We start from the raw sequence: 22,800 nt of genomic DNA on the forward strand, positions 1-22,800 counted from the left end.
GTCACCAGTTAAGTTCAAGTTACTTGCATGAGACATTTCAGCACAGAGAACTAGCAGAATGAACTCAAAATGGTGTCGGTCCATTGAAAGGAAACAGCCAGCTGAATGCCAGCTTGCATGGCAAGTGGGTATCATTGTTATGGAAACAAGCTGCAATGTATTAGCTTATATCTGGAATGGAAAGCCATCAAATTCTCATTTTCTGTTGCTATAAAGTGACAAAACACGATTTATCAGTGACAGAGAAGGAGCTGAATCCATCCCAGACAGCAGTAACCTGAATCTGAGCAAAGCAGACAATTCAGCTCATGATTCCTGAAGCAATTCTCACCAATAGTCAAAGGATTGTGTCAAATAATTGAATGTTTAGTGGAATCAGTAAGGCTGTTACATTTCTTTCCCCCAGCTATTGTTCTGTAAATTAATACAATCCCGAAAAAATGACCACTGCAGTTCTTGTCTTTGTCAAAGTTCAATACATTGTTGTGATGCCATTGATGTAGTCAATATATTTTTCCAGAAAATCTAATTAACCCAAAAATCTAGAGTCAAATAACATGGAATAGCCCTGTACTCCCACCTGAACGGACTTAATTTGGATTAAATCTAATTTTCAACTGTGAAATGGTAAATGTATGCCCTGTATTTTTCCCCTCTTGCAGTGCTCGTTCTGTCCACTAGATGGCGTTGACAGCTGTTTTGGGATCCTCAGCTAGACACCAACACAGTGGAAAGAGGAGAACACACACAAATCAAAGGGAAAGAGAGCAAACTTTTTCAAGCCAAGGACCCTTAAACAGATCTGAATTTGACCCAGGACCTTCTCATTTGACCATTGCACCAACTAATACTGCATTGTGCTAAATGAAACCTTTTTAACTAAAACTTGAGCCACAGTGTTGTAGAGGAAGTAGAGCTGATCCTGACTGACAAGAGAGAGCAGCTAAAGAAAAGGGTTTGTGGAGCGGAGAGAGAAACAGGTGGAGGAGAGAGAGAAAAGGAGGTCAGGCAGCTGGAGAGGACGAGGCAGAAGGTGGAGGAGGAACTGACCAAAGCAAGAGATACAGAAGAAGAGATACGACACTCTGCTCTTCACTCTATCAAGGTTTCACCCTATCCTATATAGCAACCATTTCTATTTCCATTTCATAATCAAAACTGGGATTTAATCCAGGTCAGGTCCACTCAAGCGGGCCCGATAATCAGTTTTTGCGTGGATTAGCCCAGTTGTTTCTTGATCTCTGGCATCACAACACTATTTGGGAATATGTATTGGTCCGTGACAAAGGCTACATTTTCTAGATTTTAACTCATTTTGCACGATTGCGTTAATTTGTAAGACAATAGCTGGGAAAACCAATTTCACATAGAGGAGGCTTGAGGTGCTGAAGAGAGAGATGGAGGACAAAGAGTGAACAGAAGAACAAGGCAGTAAGAGAAAAAAAATGAATGTCTAATTGTCTATAAAAGTGCATCGTTCTATGGGGAGCGACATGAGGAATATTTCATAGGGCTGAAATGACTGTTAGTAGCTAAAAGTGTAACTGTTATGTGTGTGTATGTTTTGCCTGAGAGCGAGATCTGGCTTTCCTCATAAAGAGTAAAAATGTACATAAATTACTGTAATTTAATCCATTGTACAGTAAAAATTGTTCAAATGAACCATGGCTGGCACATTTTCTTTTTCATCTTTCAACACAAAACGGCTTCTTTATACAGATTAAGAGTGTATCAAGAGGTAGAAAACGAAGAACCAAACATGTTTTTTCCTTTCTCTTCAGATGAGACAAAGGCTGTACATTGTTATATCGTTCTTGTCTGTTGCTTCCGCCATGAGAATGAAGAATTTTCCCTCGTTCCCTTCCACAGCGAGGTCAGAGGTCAGGTTCGGCTACAGAGCAGCACACCAGGAGAACAGAATTCAGGATTCACTTTCTTGCTCAAAGACACTTCAGCAGGGCGGGCGCTTGCCGATGCGAAGACTTGAACCCAGATCCTCCAGTTAAAGAACAGCAGGGTGGAGCTTACAGCTCCACCCTGCTGCCCTACAACCACGCCACAGAAAAGCTCCCTGTACTTAGGATCTGATCTACAGTTGGCACTGAACAAAATGTGGATCCAGACCACAAGGAATTAGGTTAATATTGCACCTGAGATGAGCCTTGCCTTGTCAGAGTGTGTGTGTGTGTGTCTGCAAACAAAGTCTAGTGGTCAAGAGTCCCAGAATGTTGTCAAATCTAAAAAAAAGTTCCCCTCAATGATGGATGACATACAGTACTTCCTCCCAGTCAGTTTGTGCGATTGCCTTAGACGCACTAGTCGCCGTTAGTTCCCGTCTTATTTTGCCGTCCTCATGAGATCCCAGATCGCACGCCGCCAAAACGACATTCAAGGCCATTTTGAATTTTCAGCAGTAACTTTCAGAATACTTGTCATCTTCATTCCCTCCCTCTCCTCCTCCTCCTCCTCCGTTCCCCAGTCCCTCCTGTCTATGAGCAGAGATGTAGCAGTAGGTCTTGACCTGCCTGGCTCCCGGGTGGTGCTGCTGGTGCTGCTGGTGGTGCTGGTGGTGGTAAGGGTGAGTTGGGGAAGGCTGCGGGACAGCAGAGGAGAGGGGAGGCGGGGTGGAGGAGACGGTCTCCCTGCTTTCCTCTTGGCAGCAGATGGGCGGCAGGCAGGGAGAGCGGTGGAGGCACTGACCAGACGGCGGCACGCTGGCTCCCACCTGGAGAAACGGTTAAACAGTCACATAAACACATTTTTGGAGCGTCTTTATTTTGGAGATTTTAAGGGAAAAATGGGCCCATGTAACTGGAATCCATTGTCTAATGAACTTAGTCATAGTGATGTAACTTAAAAGTCCAATCATAAGTATGTGTTGTATTCATAGTATTCTGTTACATCACCACATGGCCAATCTTGGCAGGAAAATAACAGGTGAGCTGTGTATGTGGTAAAGCAGCATATTGGTAAATGCATGTGACATGATGGGAATACTATGACTATAGGCCCTTTTCACAAACATGGCTGCCGTACTTCCGCAGGGTATAGTATAGTCACAGACAGAGTTATGGGCGACAGAAAAGCTTTTTAACATTGCTGGCAATGGTGAGAACTGATCTATACCCTGCAGAAGTACGGCAGCCATGTTTGTGAAAGGGGCCTACTGCAATATTCACCCTGTTTTTCAAAGAGAATCAAGTGTCGAACACAAGTAACCCTTTTCAATGGCCTTATTCCACTCTGTTAAACTATGTAACAATGAAATGAAAAAATACTTTTTCACCTTTTTTATTTAATTCTACATATCATAATGTACAGCTAACAATAGATGTCAAATGTTCTCTCATATTTTTATATCAATATCCCATTACTTTTACTTCTTGGAAAGAGTATTTTTAGTTGTGACTTCATTATGTACCAGTAAGCGTACATAAAATTTCCAACCAATAATACCATCACAGATTTTTGATTCAAATTTGAACTTTTTAAAACCTTTGGACAGTCCCTCCTCTTATCATGTCCCACCACAACATCCTGTTTCAACCAGAAATACGTCAATCACAGAAGCAAGACAGCATCAAAATGTCTTGTAAAATGGAAGTCTTGTAAATACACAATAATTTTGTGTACGTGCTAAATGAAAATCTCCCTAATACATAATGTAGCAACAAAAGGTACAAACATAAATATTTGACCTTACTTTGTGTTAGAAATACATTTGTGGGGAAATTTTAAATATAATTCTTACTAGTCACATTGTAATTGCAGTCAGAATGGAATTACCATTCTGACTGGTCGCCTTCTCTGACTGGTCACATTATAATTATGACTAGTCAAATTGCATTTGTAGATATCTATAATGTAATTATGGATAGTCAAGCGCAACCATTTTATGTTGAAACGGCTTGCCATAGACCCTGATGGTCCACGGACATCTCCTAGTATGTGTGTGTTGTATGTGTGGCTGAAAGGATATTTTATACGTGTGTATTGTATTTCCTTATCTGTTTATTGTCACTATTGTTGTCTTTTAATGTGAAGCACCTTGAACTTACCTGTGTACGAACTGTGCTATATAAATAAAACTGACTTGACTTTGGCAGTTTTTAAGTGTTCCGAGCCTACTTGGTCAAATTGAAAATCACAGATAAATGTTACAACAATAATGTGATCCAAGAAATTCCTACCCAAGTATGTGCAGTGTGTGTGTGTGTGTGTGTGTGTGTGTGTGTGTGTGTGTGTGTGTGTGTGTGTGTGAGTGTGTGTGTGTGTGTGTGTGTGTGTGTGTGTGTGTGTGTGCAGTTTACCATCCTCAACTAGGCTACCTGATTTCCTCATTGGAGAGCCTACTTGACAGGTCATTTGCATAACAGGTACGTCACGGATCACAGAGGCCTCGACCTGGAGCAGCCCTGACTAGTCGTCGTTATGCGATGTTTTGGCATGTTTTGGTCTCTAGGTAAGTTGTTTTATTTAAGATTTTCTTTTCTTTTTTTTTTTTTTTACTTTGCAACACGCATCTATATGTCAAAATGTATGTAAAAAAATCAAACTTAAGGGACTATTTTATCGTTTTTTTAAATTTTTATTAACTTATTACGGCGGCCTGGTGTTTGCAGCATCCCTCGGGTGTTTTAGCTTCCAGGTATTCTTGTTGTGCTACAACTCAAAACTCTCAAAAATGTACAACTCAAAAGTGTTTTTTCTTAACGCAGGCAGAGAAAACTTCAGTAACCACAGCGGTAGTTTAATTCCTTACCAGCAGCATCTGGTGTGAGTGTTGGACGACTTCTGGCCTCCAGAAGCTACACCGACCCGAAGGCCTGTATTTTGCACACAGTGTTTTATTGCATTTCACGTGTATTTTGTTCAATTTTTCCAAAACGTCGCCTTTTTTACTTGGTTTTCAGTGAGTTTGTGGCCCGGGGAGGAGGATTGACCCGCTGCACTGCTATTCACCTCCACCTGTTTATAAAAATAACTTTTAACAACAGTAATATGGGATGAATGGCTTATAGTAGCAATATCTGGACATAAAACGTGTAGGCTATATGGCGACTGGAGTGCAGGGCAATTAAGATTATACGTTGCAGGAGGAAATTCGGTCCAGATTGTTAATTGTACAGCAAGTATGTTAAATTAGCTCCATTATCCACAAGAGACTGCTACAGCTCGTTGTCATTGTGAGAAGACTGGACCGTAAAGCCCAATTATTTTGTTGTGCAGACTATATTCAGTTGGATTATTCAGAAGTTCTGTTGCATCTTTGTTATTTCAATTAGCAGAAGATCACAGCAACTTTCTGTTTTTCTCCTCTCGCCTGGCGAAATCATCGGCGCATGCGCAGTTCACTGCTCAGTTTCCGTATAGGGAAGTGGAATGCCTTGATTTTTGGCATATACTATAAAGATACTCAAATCGGCGTTATTTTAGTCAAATAAACAGTTTGGCAAACACGAAGTAGAGAATACTGTTTTGTGGTGACTTCATCATGTTTACTTTAACGTTTTAAACTGTTTTCTTTACAGCACGACAGACGTATATTTCGCAATGCATGGCGGGAAAATAAACCCTAAAACAATTCTTAAAATAACGTTTATATTGCCTTTAAATCAAATCTTTCAAAAACAGAAAAGCGCTTAAGGAATTAGAAAATACCCACACATGTTGTGTGTGTGTGTGTCTATATTTCCCGCTAACACCGTGAGTCAGAGCTGTCTGTCTGTGAATGACCTCACCATCTCTGACGTGTACAACTCATACTTACCTGGCAGGGGAGACACCATGATCAAGAAGGTGGTTCACCTAGGGCGAGGCTCGGCCATTGCACTCCGGCTGTGCTGACCTCTATGAATTCCCCAAATGTGGGAATCTCAACTGCATAATTTCTGGTAGTGGGGGACTGCGTTCGCGCTCTCCCCTGATAAACTGTCTAATAAAACAAATGAATCCAGTACTGTAGTGTTATTGGTGGTTCGTCTACGATAGAGTTTTGTAGTCCGTCGTTCCCGCACGACAGAATGGCGTCACGTCCAATCATATCACTCCGCAGGCAAGGACTCCGGCAGGTTTTATTAAGTTACCTGAAACACTGTACTTCTTGGTTACTGCAGAAAGTGAATCTCAACTGTTTTTTGGTGGAGGCTTGAAAATAACTTTGGGCTTTTAAATACACATTTCGTGTCAAATGATTAATGTCTTTGGTAAGCAGTCGTGTAATAAGGGCGAATGTACAGCGACGCTGTCATTATTTCAAAAAATATTTTTATATAGTGTGTTTAGTTGTCCTGTAATGGTGTCTTTTGTCCCATTCTAAACAAACTAATTTTCATAAAGTACCCATGACTTAAATAATGAATATTTGCCATTTGACCATACTGTATTTCAAGTGTTGCACACAGTGTAGACAGTCATTGGTTTATACTCCAAAGCAGTACTATGTGACAAAAAATATGGCATGTTGTATGCACGCCACTAATAATAATAAAAAAAACACAGTTAGTGGTTATTGATTGAGTGGGATAAAATTATTGTGTGCTCTGTGTTCACTGTTCTTTTCTTTCCACATTTGAGAAACTTATATCACATGAATTCATTGCAGATATGCTTAACTTGAGGCTTGTTTGAATTTGCTGTTGGGCTGCATTACACTGTGGTCGTTTTGACCCATGCAAGTTCCCCAAATGTACAAATCCTGATTCCTGACTGCATAATTTCTGGTAGTGGGTCAATGCTCTGGTGCTCTCCCTTGACATTTTATCCAAAGGAAGCCAAAACACCCTGCAGAAGAGGTTACATTATCATAAGTTAATATGTTATTTTTTGTTATTTATACGCACACAGGGGCTATAAGATACAAATATTTGCTACTTGATCTAATTTTACAAAAGAAACAGTTGTGCACTGTGGACAGTTATTAGTGTACACTCTGAAGCAGTAGGTGGCAGTCACGGGGATGTTGGATGCCCACCAGTACAAAACAGAAAATGGATATTGAGTGGGACAAAAGAACCATGTGCTTTGATTGACGTATGATAAATGTATGGATCTAATAACCTCTCATTGCTGGTATGCTTTAGCTTTTGGTTTGTCTGAATTTGCTGTTGAGCTGTCACTCTTTTCTTAGAGGTAGTGTAGATATATTACAGACATTTTTGCTGTAGGACATCATGTGGCAATACAGCAATGCATGATGGGTATTGTCAAGTGAAATGGCAGTCCCTTTATCATTTTAACGGCAGTGGTACAAAATTAAGTTTAGCTAATGCCACAGGCTCTGGTGATTTGGTGATTTATAGGAGCTTTCCATAAAATTCTTGCACAGTGTAAATCTACTGTGCAATACTTTCCCATACACAGGCTAATCCACTAGAATAAAGCCGTTGAAAAGTAAAGTGTTACCAGCACGTGCCCTTTGAAATGCAACACATTTGTAATACAAGCGTCTTTCCCGTGTTTTAAGTGTGTACAGTTGTGACCGGCTGCAGCTCGGTGGCGCCCACCTGTGGCGTGTTGCTGCCGGTGTTTCTCAGGTCGTCCAGGACCGTCATCCCCAGCTTCCACCTCTGCCATTTCTTCTTTATCTCCGCCTGCACCTGAGAGACCAGGATGAGTTGTGGATGGGGAAAGGAGAGAGAGGGTAGGTGGGAGAGAAGCAACAGTATGATGAATTATGAATGGGGATAAATGGAGAAAAAAGAAAGAAATGTGGGTATAGGCTGAGCTTATCAGAAATGAAAAAGGTATTTCCTTAGTAATTCTGAATGTCAGATAATATGCAACATCTCAACAGTAAACAGTATGTGACCGTTCATGCCCAAACTCTCTGTGGACCCTTTCTGTGCCTGTAGGCAGCTGGACATTTTTGCCTTGAGCCCCTGATCATTTCTACCCCTGATGCACAGTGTATATAGCCTGTGTCTGTATACACTCCCTAGTTTGGTGTCATCTCACCTACACACACACACACACCCCACTTACCTCCTTGTTGACAAAACAGTAGAGGATGGCCACAAGTAAACCCTGGGGAGAGCAGCAAAACAGAGCTTTAGAAAGGTTCTTATGTCAAACCAAACTTAAACTGTGTCCATAACATAAAATATGCCATTTGGTGGCTGTACAGTTGCCTGAGTGCATATATTTATATATTTTCAGTATGGGTGGCCCATGGCTGGGTATCCGACCTCCTTCTCCTACCTGGAAAGAGTTGAAGAAGAGCTGGAAGAAGAGGGTGACGTTGCGAAGTACTCCCTCAGTCTGATCCTCTGCCAACACGGCAAAAACCACCTCATGTATCCCCAGCAGAGGAATCAGGGTCAAGGTGGATTTAGCCAGTCTGGAGGGAAGGACACAAGGAGAGAGGAGAGACTGGTTCAACACAGCTGGTTCAATAAGTTCACTGTGTAGCAGAGTATTACTGGCTACAGACCCTGTACGACACATTTTGGAAACCTGCACACTGTCTGAAAAAGGACAATGTGCACACATGAGGAAAAAAAATCAGAAAAATCTAATAGATCAAGTGTTGAAGTGACAGTGAAATTGCTACAACAACAAAAAAAAGGCACCCCAGCATGTTATGTATTATTTTTTTCTCTCATTTTTGCCTCAAACTTCTGAGTGGATGTTGTTTTTCCGAAAGCAAGCAGGATACTTTTCTCCTGATATAATGTGCTTTGTTTCCAACCTATGCACCGGTTGCTGACAATTACATGGACTTGTTTTTGAAAAGCGCAGACGCACTCCACCATCGCTTGGATAATCTGGTTATGGAATCTGGTCAAAACTCACTTTCCAGCCCATACTCCATTTTGTGGCATTTTCAACTGTTCAGTGATGGAAGACAGAGCAACGACCAAGTGGGCAGCATCGCAAAAGACATTTCAGCTGCAAAAGCTAAAAAGCCTCATTCTCAAGCCAAAAAGCAAATGACAAAGCAGTAGTTAGCATGGTGACATATTACCTCCTCACTAGTAATTAGCTAGTGTACTCATCTATATTGTGAAAATGTGACATTATTTTTTTTATTAATTACAGGCCGCCGTATGGGACAGGAGGGGTGAGAGGGCTGTACCAGAGACTGTTGATGTTATTGCAATTCCTACTGGTACCGTGGAGGCCATAGATTACTTAATACCCGTTTTAACTTTGGAAGATAAAGTTGCATTTGCTTTTCTTTGTGATTCTCTATTGATCTGTGAAAGAGAAGTTTGTCTTTTAGCTCGCCCCTTCCTCAGGGAGCTTCAGGATTACAACATCACCTTTGGATCTGGTAGGGATTCAGTGTTTTGCTCAAAGACACTTAAGTAGGGCGGATGATTTGCTGTCACAGGAGCCTGAACCCAGGTTCTCCCTTCACCACCCTGCTGCCCTTTCAGCTGAAGTTGCCCACAAGCTCTGACCTGGGATAAGCTAGAAAAAATCAAAACGAACTCATTCAGATTCAGCATTTGTACCTGAACCAGGAGCTCAAACAGAGCATGATGGGAGATGAGCAAGTAGATCTTCTTGCTGGAAATACTCAATGACTAAATGAGTCCGTTTGAGCTAGATAACAATCAGATTTTAGTGCATGTGTGTGTGTGTGTGTGTGTGTGTGTGTCCTGATGGCCAGAGTTATGTCAGAGGATTACGAGGGGCCTTTATGATGTCTTAAGTTGCTAAAAGCTTTTACGTCCCCTGGGCCTTGGACTCACTATCAAAGACATTTAGGCGGTGTGTGTGTGTGTGTGTGTGTGTGTGTGTGTGTCTCCCTTGGACTAATTATAACAGACTCTTCAAAGAGTAAAGCCATCTCAGCTTCCTCAACTTGGTCAGAAACTGGTTGAGGAAATAACTGTAACTAAGAATAGAATAGCATTTGTCATATTATGATATTATATAATATACTGTGCCTGTATTATATTCTATATAAGAAAGGAATATCTGTAAAGTCAATTTAAAGTGAAGAAGCTAATACAAAGATTGTGTATTAGGGTTAATATCGGGTCTATATTGATCTTTTATTAAATATCAGATATCAGTCAATGTTGTCCACTTCCGATATGATGAAGGCTCGTCCCTGACCACAGCTACAGAAAAACAAACCTGCAGTGAAATGTTATTTCATTTCATATGCAGTGAAATGTTATTTCACTGCAGGTGAAATTTTGCAGGTGAAGTTTTATTTATTCATGTAATTTTCATGTAATTCTTCATTTAAATACCTAATGTTCATTTAAATGCCTAATGTTTCTCCTACCATTGAATAGGTGGCAAGAGTCACCCTGCCTTAAGGAGCTTCTAACTCTACAAGGATTTCATTCAAGAGTTTTAGTGTCACACGATGGACTAAATGCTGTTTCAGAGGCTTTTCCACCCTGAGAAGAATAAAATTCTGGGGGAAACACTGAATATGTGTAATTATTTGGCACGAAAAGGTCAAATTTAAAGATACTGAATATTGGTGTAAAAATATCGGTATTCAAAGACCCATACAGGTCGAACCCTATGTGAAGTCACGAAAGTTATCTAAAAGCCAAGCTGCCAACACTCTCCCATTGTTCGACTTCAGCTTGCAGATTAGAAGGTTGTGTCAAGTTGTACCAGATATCAAAGGGCTGACACTGGCTCTGTGCAGCTCCTCTCATGTTAATTCTGCTCTGATCCTTTAATACTTCAATAAGAAGTTTCCCACACTACTGGTCCCACTGCAGGTCCCATGTTCACTGAGTTACACCATGCTATTGACCTGAAAACCATTAGCCTAGTTATTGTCTTGCCCACTGCCAAGACCATTTTCCTTGACTGAAGGAAGGACTGTAGTGTGCCAGGTAGTCTGTTGTATTTGTAGGTGTTTGTTGTATTTATCTTTTAGTGTTTCTCTGGGTGAAGAGAATATAACTTTAACGATTACTAAACTGCCATTTCCATGATGTGTTTTGGTCTTACCTGAACTTGTAGTCGGTGTACCTCATCTGATGTGCCTTTAGCTTGGATATAAGGATCTGGATGATGCGGATAAAGATGAAGAAGTTGACCTAAAGGCACACAATCAGTTGAATAGGTCACATGTAAATAATGCATTGAAACAAAGATTCTACCTCCAGTACTAAGCATTGAATGAATTGCAGTTTCAGTTTAGATTTTGAATCAACGTCTGATTTGAGCCTAAACAGAATTACACATCTACAGTTGACTTGTCCTGGTTTCTTTATTTTCAGTTCAACCAGCATGAAGAGAATCCGTACACTACTTAACAAGAGGAAAAACGTCCTTCTCACTGAGGTATCCAGAAATATATTTTATTACATGATGCTCATAGGAAGTCTTTATTTCCAGAGCATGCTCTGTCGAGACTTTATACACCGAGACGGGAAGAAGCAGAGAGGGAGACGGAAAGACGGGATCAGATCGCAGCAGCTGATTGCTCACTTAGCGAGTTGGGTGGTATTGCTTCAGCAAGCTGCACAGAGAAGCAGCTCTGATGTGTCGCGCCATCCAGCATAAATACTGAAGATCGAACCACCAGTTTGCCCTTTAATGCCCCCCCCACCCACCCCCTCTTCACTCTAGTGTTGATGCTAAGAAAAGAGTTCTGATGACGCGACCGGTCGGTATTCGGAGGCAACGATGAGTCACCCATCAACCCCTCAGGACGTCAAACACGGCCACAGACATGCTCTCCCTCATTATACATGTGTGTGTGTGTTGTTTGTGCGTGTATGAGTGTGTGTCATGGTTCAGTAACTTCAAAGAGACGAGGAATACCAGAGGGAGAAGTGGCACGTATATGTGCGGTAGCTACCGGTGTGTCAGCCGTGGCCCTCTGACACGTCCTGAAGGAGCGCTGCAAGGCATGATGGCTCACAGGAAGGAGGACGACATAACGCAGATGAGATGTGACACACAGCAGAGCAAGCACAACGCACATGTACATATGTACTGAAGAATTTCCCACAGTGCTTTGATGTTATTTTACTGGATGCATGTAGTCCCTTTGCATTGGGAAGTTTTGTTGATGTCAAAGTACAGTTTGGACAGGCCCATTGGAAAGTCCTGGTACTGCCCATCACCCTGTGTGTGTGTGTGTGTGTGTGTGTGTGTGTGTGTGTGTGTGTCTGTGTTTATATGTTACCAGAATGGCCAGCAGGATGGGTGTGCGGATTATCCACCAGTGTGCCATATTCTCGTTTATCTCCCAACACCTACAAGCACAAACACACAAACCGCTGTGTTGAATCTTTTTTCAAGGCTTCATTTCCCCCAATGAGAAATATTTTTTTATGTAAGGCATATAACAATAAATACACAACATACATAATGCAATAAACAAAATATACCCAAAAATAGAGGCAGACATGACAAAATGAACATGGAAAAGTGCAGAAAATTAAATGAAGTGGGGACATGAGAGAGTTTATCAGTTACAGTTTAGTAAATTTACGGCATGTGGGATAAATGAGAATTTAAATATGTTTGCTTCCATCTAATTCAATCTAAAAACACAATGTGGACAACCGAAAGGCACAAAGGATCATGCAATACACAGTAATGTCATTCTACAACTGAAAATGACTAACCTTGTGTTTTCATACAGGTAACGTACGATAATCCATGGAACCACAAATAACACCGGAGTGCCTGAACACATAGCAAATACAGAACACAGACACACACACACGCACACACACACACACACACATATCAGGTCAAAAGATAACACTACAGCAGATAAATGGTTTAATTAATTTAAACATGGTGACGTTTAAAGTTACAAAAAACCGATTCAATAATTAAGGCATTAATCATATCTTGTTTTTACTTCATCGCCATTCCATGTATGTGTGTGTGTGTTTGTGCGTGCGTGTGTGTGTGTGTGTGTGTGTGCCCGTACCCCAGCCTATGAGGAGGTATCCACAGAAGTAGCTGTTTTCAGAGAAGACCATCAGCACCAGCAGGTTGTGCAGATAAAGACCTTCCACAAGCAGCCAGTAGTAGTTTGCTCCAACACAATACTGCATTAACACCTGAGCCACACGGCAGCCAGACACAGCCTGTGTGTGTGTGTGTGTATGTGTGTGTGTGTGTGTGTGTGTGTGTGCATGGAGTGAGAAGTAAGGGAAGAGATAAAGGGTTGTTCAGTAGTTATAAACCAACAGACTTTTAACAGGCATCCATTTGGGTTTGCGTAATTAAAACAAGTGGAATTCACTCTGTGTAACTGAATTAACACAAGTCAACTTTTAATGTTTTTCATCTGTTAATATGCCGCTGCTCCATCAACTCACTGCATTTTACAGGGTTCTCACCAAGGCTCTGATGAAAAATGACATGACTTTTACTTGTTAAAATTCCCCAATATTCCCCGATTTCAGAGAATTGATCAAATTTCTGGACTTTTCCTCTCAAAATTCTACGATATTCCAGAAATTTCGGGACCAGTGGCATTATCTGGTCCATCTACTCTGGTTTCCAAATACACTTGTGGTCTGCATGGTTGATTATGTGTCATTGATAACCCATCCTTACTCCTGTGTGTGTGTGTGTGTGTGTGTGTGTGTGTGTGTTGGTCCTAACCTGATCACTGAGTACGTCAGAAACATCCCTGTTGTCTCTGAACTCGGGTGCGTCCCTGGTCAGCAGAGCGTCTCTGGTCAGGATGGAAACGGCTCGCAGGATGAACGACGCAAACAGGTTGGTGTGGATGTAGTTCCTGGTGCAGCGCAGCTTCCTGGAGACATTGAGACACAACACAGTGATGTCCGACACGTTACAGTGATGTTTCACAAAATACAATAATCAAGTAGTTAAATGAATAAAGGTGAAATTTGAGCGCTCTTTCTCTTCTCTAATTTTACTACGGAGGCCACAGTTTATCAGACGGATACTGGGTTGAGTTCAAATGTTAATCTGCAAGATCCTTGTTTTTAAATTTTTATTTTGTCTCCATCTTTGTTGCTCAGCGCTCATTGCTGTGGTGTTTCTGCACTGCACTTCCCAGAGATCACCTGTCAATCAAATAGTGTGGGCGGAGCTTGGATTTTCTGTTGATGCAGTTTGAGTTTCTCTTTTCTTTGTCTGTTCAGCCATGGTGGCTATCGCTGCTCATGCTAACTACCCAGTTCTTCTTCTTCTGTTTATTCCAAACAAACTGCTGTTGCTGCTTCTGCTGCTGGAAACATAAAATGCATGAGAATTTTTCCCGGGAAACATCTACCTGACACTGTGTGTTGGTGTTATGTGATGGAGAGTAGCAAGACTGACATTTATTTATGTTAAAAAGTTGTGGATTATGGCTGTAACTCAGCGAAGGCAGTTACTTTTTCACACCTGAGGAATGCATGTTTACAAATTCGATGTGAATAATGTGCAAAAATGCAGAAAATCTAACTTTAACCCTGTTGGCTCAATATGTACCATTCTGTTTTTCTCTGTTTGTATGGAAGAGAACTCCACGTCAAAATCTGGATGATGAGAGCGAATAAGAAATGCCATAGTACCTTTTTCCCACCGTTTGCATGCTAAGATTAAAAACTGTACAGAAGGATACAGCTTACAGAAATGCGGGCCTACCTGAAGAGCAGCAGTATGATGAGAGCCAGACACAGGCTTGCCAGACTGACAGAGTAACCCACTGTGTACATGACTCTGAAGTAGGCCAAGACCGTGATCTGGTTCTCCTGCAGGAAACACAGGAAACACACAAGAGTGGGTGTTAATACTGTAGACAGAAAACACACATGGCGTTGTGAGTTCCGCTGCGTTGGCCTCAGCGGTGCAGATCTTCCCAGATGACTGTTTCTTGATATGTTTTTGTTCCTTTGATTTTACTGCACCTTTATAAAATAGTGTATAAACACACTATTTTCAGCCAGTCTCTGTTTTAGTACACAATTTTAAAAGATGTGGAAAAAGTGGGGTGGGGGAGCGAGAGTGAATAGCTGTCGGTGATAACAGATCACCCATCTCTAGTGCCAAAGGCATAATACCTGCCTTGAAAGTAAGCACAGGATTAAAGCTATTCATTGTATAGAAGTCATATAACCATGTTTCCAAAATACGGCATTCAGTGCTGATTCACTCATACAACGGACAAAAATGTGCAGATTATTTTGCAGATGTTTTTAATGTTTCACTCACTTCTTTGTAAACTCACTTCTTTGTGCTCTGTAAAATATACAGTAGGCCTATAGTAGGAGTCTTAATTGTCATAATTTGCGTATATATGTGTGTGAATGAAAGCTCTATGTGTGTGTGTGTGTGTGTGTGTGCGTGTGCACCTGTTCTGCCTGTTGGCTGTTATCAGCGTTACACTGAGAGTGATCCCTCCAGGTGCGGCTGCTGTTGTTGGAGGCCCACTGACCGCCAGGACCGCACTCCCGCAGCACAAAGCCGTGACGCACTGCACAAACACAGCAAAGACACAAACACACACGAGAAATAAATACACACATGAGATCAGCAACACATAGTTTGTATGTGTGTGTGTGTGTGTGTGTGTGTGTGCCTTGTACCTTGGCTGTACCAGGGCAGGTACCAGGGGCAGGGCACCTTGACTGTAGAGTTGGGTTTTCCATCCGGCCAGCAGGCGTACATGTCAAACATACGACCACAAAACACTCCTGGAGGAGAGGAGAGGAAAGGAGGGGAGGGGAGGGGAGGAGAGAGAGGAGAGAGGAGGAGAGGAGAGGAGGAGAGAGGAGAGGAGGGGAGGAGAGAGAGGAGAGAGAGGAGGGGAGGAGAGAGAGAAGAGGAGGGGAGGAGAGAGAGGAGGAGAGGAGAGGAGGGGAGGGGAGGGGAGGAGAGAGGAGGAGAGGAGAGGAGGAGAGAGAGGAGGGGAGGGGAGGGGAGGGGAGGAGAGAGGAGGAGAGAGAGGAGGAGAGGAGGGGAGGGGAGGAGAGAGGAGGAGAGGAGAGGGTGAGAACAGGATGACAGGTAAAGTTGTACAATGTGTTGTGCTGCATTGTGCTATATTGTGTTTTATACGGTCTGTGTGTGTGTGTGTGTGTGTGTGTGTGTGTGTTACCTGTGGGTGTGGGCTCTGTACTCATGTGGAGCAGACATTCGTTCCTGTACCGGTTCCATTCCTTCACTGTATCCTTCACAGTCCTCCCTGACACACACTACACACACACACACACACACACACACACACACACCACAGTGTCAAGCCTGTGGTAATTTATTAATCCTCATTCAGCTTGTTCGGTTCAAGATGGCAGTGTGGCCGTGAAGTATGGCCTACTGTCCAATTTTGTACTATTAGATTTTTTTAATTGAGACAATTAAATGTAAAACCTCAAATAGGATAAAATCTAGATATTTTATAATAAAAAAAAAAAAGAAAAACTGAGCTGATTCATTGACTAATTTGTGCTTTAACCAACATTCAATTTAGATAAGTGTGTGTTGGGTCCGGTCACTACTGCAACTTCCCCCTACTAAAATCACTCAGCGGCTCTTGATAACATGAGCTACAGAGGAAGGACTGGTTCTCACACTGCATACAACTTGTCTTAAATCTTTATTTCCCTCTTGTAATTTTTTGTTGATCTTCGTCAACCAAAAATCTACAAGGAGTCCAAGTTTCAAAGGGATTAAAAGGCCACATTATTTGACTAAATGCAGCTTTGCAGGTTTCATCTGAATCTAAATCTGCAATGCATTTTGAGATGGAAGCAATGTGATTAGAGGTACGGCATGTATGCTGGCAGTAAAACAGGTTTATACATTTGTGAGTGGGGGGGGGTTACATTGAATTCTGGCCCAGAGATAAAACTCCTACTGTTTATCATTGTAAAGTCAACATTGCCCTCACAGAATATTTCCATGTTTACTGGTTTCTATAAAACCAAGCTGGATACAAACAGTTACAATACACTGTCAGCAGATTGGAATTTTAGTTATAGAAACATTTCTCAGAGGCACAGCTGCTCTGGAGGCAGAAATAATCCGATTGGTTGAGTTAAACCTCAGTGGGCGGAGCCAAAGAACCACAGTTTTTGAAGCGCAAGTTAGCTAATTGGCAAACTTGAATGGCAAAGAAGGAACTCTAAAAATCGAAATAAAAATATAAATGGCAATGACTTCGTTTTTTTAATTAATTCATAACAATGGCATTAAATGATCTTGGAAAGTCAGCAGACCAGCTAATTAACTTATCTAGATAGCTATTGGCTAGTATGGCTGGTTTGAACTTGGATGGTCAAATGTAGAGAGGAGAGGAAGAGGAAGGTGGCAGATGAAAAGTAACATATTAAAGGACCGTCTTCCAATAGTATGTAAACTATCAGTAAAATTAAATATTAATTACAAGACATTTTAGATAGCTGTAGTCTATTTAAAAGCCCAACTAGGGACTAGGGTTGGGAATTAACAGTAACTACAAACTCCATGTGCACACATCTTTTATATTTCAAAGTGAGGCATACTAATTTAACTTAATTTCACTGTCACTATTAAATAAAGTACAAAATAAATACATGCCACTACAGCACATACCACAGTCCTGTAGAGGAGGGAGAGGATGAGGATGAGGAATGTGTCAGAGACCTTCATCACTCAGAGGTGAGCCAGGGCGGCCGGCGGGGGGTCATCTCACAGCTGGAGAGGATACCATGAGGTCACCGAGAGGTCATCAGGAGGTCATCAGGGGGTCATCAGGGGTCAAGAGGAGGAAGAGGTATGGAAGTCCAGACCAGATCTCAGTCTCCTTCCACCTGGAAATATACAAAACAACTTTTTGCTACCAGTGAAGATTTTGAAATGTCAATCTCTCTGTCACCAAGATTTACATCCAAACATGTTGGATAAGACAGCAATAAATGAAACAATATAGATAAAAAGTATAACTTAAAATTTCAACTTCTTGTCATATATGGGCAAGGTAACTGCTGGAGTGAATGACAGAAAAGCCAGAAAATCCATCAAGGACTCAACAGTATTTGAACTTAAGGCCGACTGTAAATATAAAGGATGTTGGAAAATAAATCAACATTTTGTTGAGTCCATATAGACTAACACAGCTGGATTCAGCTTCTCTACTCTGCAGTTCAGACTTATTTCTGATCATTGGATTTACAAGCAACTGGGATACTATGGCAACTTTATCATGAAGACAAAGAACCAAAGAATAATAAGAAGAAGATCTGATAAGACGAGGATGATGGGACCACCAAGTCAAGTCAAATATATTTATAGAGCATTTTCATACAATGATGCAACTTTAAGTGCTTTACAAACACAATTTCAAAAACATCAGAAAGGAGACAAGAGAGTGTGTTCCACTCTTCCGCAGAGAGGAGCACAAGTCTTCTGTTTAATCTTGTATGGAGCGGTAAGGTTAGGCTGTTCAATTATTAATTCTCAGTTTGTGTGTGTGGACAGGGATCTAGAAAGTATCACATTATTATGCGAATGTGTGTACAGTGCATATGCATGTACTGTATGTGTATGTATGTGTGTGTGTGTGTGTGTGTGTGTGTGTGTGTGTGTGTTTTGAGCCCTCTGAGTTGACTTGAGTTACCTTCAGTCCGACTGTTCATGCCTATAAGAAACAGGCACATTTGCTGTTATGTAAAAGAGACGACTGAGATCACTGGGTTTCTAAATGGGTCACATACTTCAGCGGGCGATTATTTCATGCAATCATGTGCAAACATAACAGGATATTTACAGGATTTTTGCAGGATATTCAGTCTCCTCTTATGGGCATGACAGTAAAACTCAAAGCAGAATACTACTGAAGTTTTTGACTGACTAAGACCTTTGCTTACCAAATAGTAACATTATATATGACGCAAACTAAGTTGTATTAGTGAAATCCCATGCGATGAACATCAGGTACATTGGGCTTTTTAGAGTGTATCAAGCACTGTAGGGGTCCTTGCAGCAACAAAAAAAAAAAAAAATTCCTTAAAGGTTCCTTGAAGAACCCCGATAGGTTAGAGGTCTGTGGAAGTACCATCAGGGATCATGAACCCTTTATAAGGGGATTCTACAAGGAACCTTCTGCTGGTTGCAGTCTGTAGAACCCCTAAAGGTTCCTCACAGCCCCACTGAGTATGGAGCCACGGATGCTAACAAAGCCCTAGCCTGGAGGTGTTAGGTGCAGGTGACTCAGCGTCTTGCTCAAGGGCACTTCAATAGGACACATTAACTGTTGATGTTGCTGCAGAAATCATACCTGTGACCTGCTAGTTACTGGACAGTATCTCTAACCTGAAGACCATCCTGCCTCCTACTATACAGAGTAAAGGCTGGGAAACTGCCTGCCAGCACATTGATTTTCTGATGTTAGTCTGATGTTAATGTTAGATTTCAGTTGCCATGCAGCAGGGATTCCTGAGTGTTTTTTGCAAGATGAGAGAGAGAGAGAGAGTCATCCTGAATGTGGATTAAGATCCAACATGAAATCATCATTCTGCCTCCAATCAAATCAGCTATCACTAAATTCATTATGCTATCATAGAACAAAAGTAGCAGAGTTTTAAAGGTGAAGAGTTTTGAGGATGAACACTTCTGATTGGTCCCACTATGTAGAGCATCAATTTTCTGCAATACAACATTAACTAGTTGCAAACGACAGCAACATCAGAGAGGAAACCGGCTGCACTTTGCTTTCGAAATCTAATCTTGAGATTTCCCTTTCAGTTCCAAACCATATTGGTTTAATCTTGAATAGATTGTTGTATTGAACACAGAAACAGGGTTGTAAATGGAAAAATCTCAAAGGCTTTCAATTCACAGCTGTCGTTAAAGCTCAGTGGAGAACTGAGTAGCTAAACAACGATCATAACTTCATATCATAATACACCAAACAAAGACCTCACACTCATCTTCACATCTCAATAAGAAACCGCTTCTTCAACCTGAACTGAATCTCAGCATCTTGGCAGGTAAATATATAAAATGAGACCAGGGAGACTGCTGGAGTTTTGCAGATTGACAGTTGATGAGATCATCTGCTTACTCAAACACTTCAGACCCTCCGCTCTATTCAACTTGATGTGTGAGTCAGACTACTGGGTGCAGTTTACAGCCATCAAAGCGCACTGAGGGAGGAACATGAAAGACGACAGAGTAATCCTGCTCTAATCCCACTGTCAATACTGGTGGGTAACTAACTAGGAAGTTAGTGGGCTGGCATCTGACAAGCAAAGCCTGCTCCTGCATGAGAAGGAGGGGGGAAGGAGCAAAATAAGCAAAAGCAAGTTTATTAGAGAGGAGAGAAAAGTCAAAAATCCGAAAAAGAAGATTCACTAGACAAGAGAGTGTGGAGATATTCACAGATTAATGAATCTTAGTCGAAGCAAACCTCAAAGTCACATCTGCTTTAGTGTTTACCAAACACATCCTTCAATGTTTGTAACATCCGGGCTATAAAACCACCAGGGATCCCAGTCTTTAACAGACCATGGTGTACATTAACCCTGCAACAATACTGCATAAGGGGTTTGATTCCTGCCGGGACCACCCATACTGAAAATTGTATGCACTCATGGCACCATAAAGTGCTTTGGATTAAATTAAGGACTGATATATCAGGCCGATATTGTCCTTTTATTAAATATCAGATATCAGCCAGTCTGATATGATGGAGGTTTCTCACTGAGCACAGATACATAAAACAGTCTGTAAAAACTGCAATAATGTCTTTTTTCTGTGCAAGTTTTATTTCTGAATATAATTTTCTAATATAATGAAGTACTTTGTGACTTTAAACTTTGTCACTTTATAAATACATTTGGCCTGACTTGACTAAAGATGTTTTTGGAGTGTAAACAGGCAGAATCTGGCTTTGATTCTAACAGGCCATGTTTAAATTCAAAGGCAGTCTGTATACTATTAAACAGCTGTGTAATGCATATTTTCTACTGTAAACACACCCAGAGAGGGAGGGTTAATGATTTGTGAAGTGATAAATCTTAATGAAGGCCTGCCTCGCTGCCTCTGCCTGATGCTCAGGGTAACCTGAACCCAGAGGCATGCTGGGTAACGTTAGCTAAAACCTGCCGCCGTTCCTCTGCTCTGCCACAGAACGGATCGTTCCCCCCCCCCATGAGACGAGCACTCAACCTGCCACAATCAAGTTTTTAATTGTCATTATTGAATTACGCCTTCTCACTCTGCATGACAGATTATTGGTTTTCCCTTCTCAATAAAAGTTGTTTGTTATTGTTTTTGTGCACTCATCATATTAAAGGTGGCACCACCTCAGACTGGTATTAAATCTGCCAAGGCTGTTGGGAAAAAGATAATCATTAAAATCTCATTACAAACTATTCTCTGTGGCTTTCTCCATGGAAGGCCTCATTATGCAGGTAAACTGTAGCTTGTATTTATAAGCTTGCATTTAACCTTTGGCTTATGATAAGCTATAGCTTATAATCAATATTAGATTTTACTATCTCATGTTACTTTTGATGGTTTGGCCTTTACATTTTACATGCTAACTTTAAGAAAAGAGCTATGCAAATATAGCTATTATTATTATTTATTATTATCCTACTATAAATGAGGAAATCTCTGTCCGTCTGTCTGTCCGCATCCATTTTGCTCCTCAACGGGTTGGCCGATCAATCTGAAACTGCACATGGCCATTGATCATTGGCATAGGCAGGGACTGACGGAGCTCATTTTTCCATTTTCACAAATTTACACTGTTTATACGCTGTTTATGCACCTTTTTGGCAAGTCTACGCGGAGTTCTGGCGCGCGCATCCCCGGGTAGGGACTAGTAGTTATTATTATGCTTGTCTTTCTGTTTTAAAATTGTTAACTTGGATCAGAAAGAAGGGGTCAGAGGAAAACCAGGCTACACCACAACTGGTTTTACTGATCCTGAATGGAGGGGATGAAGAAAAGAGAGGGAATGTTTTTCTATTTTTAAGTTTCAATAACAGAGTGAGAGGCAGAGAAAAAGAGCTACAGAGAGAGCAAGACTACCTTATTCTCTAAGTAAAAACAGTGCAGTGACTACAAATCACAGAATTCAGTTTATAAAACAATCAACTTACATAAACTTATCAGCTATTACTGTAAAGTAGAATCGTGGTTAGGCTACTTAATCAGGGCCTCTCTTACAGTAGTAGTGGTAGGAAAGACAAATACTATCGAAAAATGATATATATGTTTCTCTATACTGTACAGTATACAATATAAATATTGTAATTGCAATATCAAGATGTGGACAAGGCCTTTCCTGTAGCTATTTCATCTATTTCATCAGTTCTTTTAGAGGATTAATAAAGTGCTATCTTATCTTAACATGTTCAAAAAATGAGTGGGAGAGAAAATTAGATGCTTATGTTGAGAAGTTTGAATTACTATTTTTTTGAAGATTTTGATGTCCGACTTAATTTGCAGGCCAGGGATTTGCACAGCACTGGAAACCTGTAGGAAGATCAATAATAACACCTCTCCCTTTAAGAAAACAGGTTTTCGTAGTTTGTAAATTGCAGTAATCGATATTTTAAATTCACACAGCCCTATTCTGGGTTTATTCCACAGAGATGGTGTGTCATGTAATTATCAGGTATGAATTTGTGAGGGCAAAAAAACAGCTGCAACTCTCCTTGTATTTCTGCTGATGGAAAATAAAAAACAGAAATTGAAAACAGTTTGTTGTTAACCTAAATAGGGCTGCAACTAACGATTATTTTCATTGTCAATTAATCTGTCGATTATTTTCTCGATTAATCGATTAGTTGTTTGGTCTATAAAATGTCAGAAAATGGTGAAAAATGTCGATCATTGTGTTTCCCAAAGCCCAAGATGACGTCCTCAAATGTCTTGTTTTGTCCACAACCCAAAGAT

The 22,800-nt window shown here is 41.0% G+C and overlaps 1 protein-coding gene and 1 non-coding gene across 2 annotated transcripts in view; one reads left to right on the forward strand and one right to left on the reverse strand.

The window, feature by feature from the left end:
* Positions 1–1,777: 1,777 nt before the first annotated feature.
* Positions 1,778–22,800, reverse strand: part of gipr (gastric inhibitory polypeptide receptor) — a 29,689-nt gene continuing 8,666 nt past the window's right edge. Inside the window, exons 2-17 of the mRNA XM_071912540.2 lie at positions 17,485–17,702; positions 16,010–16,106; positions 15,498–15,605; positions 15,264–15,385; positions 14,557–14,663; positions 13,561–13,714; positions 12,878–13,037; positions 12,564–12,624; positions 12,119–12,188; positions 10,933–11,021; positions 8,200–8,338; positions 7,984–8,025; positions 7,506–7,598; positions 2,430–2,725; positions 2,029–2,101; positions 1,778–1,891 (exon numbers count right to left, since the gene is read on the reverse strand). Of these exons, the coding sequence (XP_071768641.2) occupies positions 1,778–1,891; positions 2,029–2,101; positions 2,430–2,725; positions 7,506–7,598; positions 7,984–8,025; positions 8,200–8,338; positions 10,933–11,021; positions 12,119–12,188; positions 12,564–12,624; positions 12,878–13,037; positions 13,561–13,714; positions 14,557–14,663; positions 15,264–15,385; positions 15,498–15,605; positions 16,010–16,106; positions 17,485–17,541 (1,782 nt within the window). The 5' untranslated portion in view covers positions 17,542–17,702. The remainder of the gene's footprint in view (positions 1,892–2,028; positions 2,102–2,429; positions 2,726–7,505; positions 7,599–7,983; positions 8,026–8,199; positions 8,339–10,932; positions 11,022–12,118; positions 12,189–12,563; positions 12,625–12,877; positions 13,038–13,560; positions 13,715–14,556; positions 14,664–15,263; positions 15,386–15,497; positions 15,606–16,009; positions 16,107–17,484; positions 17,703–22,800) is intronic.
* LOC139922096 (U1 spliceosomal RNA) lies at positions 5,763–5,926 on the forward strand. The gene has a single exon (XR_011785132.1). It is a non-coding gene; the product is annotated as a U1 spliceosomal RNA (small nuclear RNA).

This window comes from Centroberyx gerrardi, chromosome 6, assembly GCF_048128805.1.
Source record: "Centroberyx gerrardi isolate f3 chromosome 6, fCenGer3.hap1.cur.20231027, whole genome shotgun sequence".
NCBI lineage: Eukaryota > Metazoa > Chordata > Actinopteri > Beryciformes > Berycidae > Centroberyx > Centroberyx gerrardi.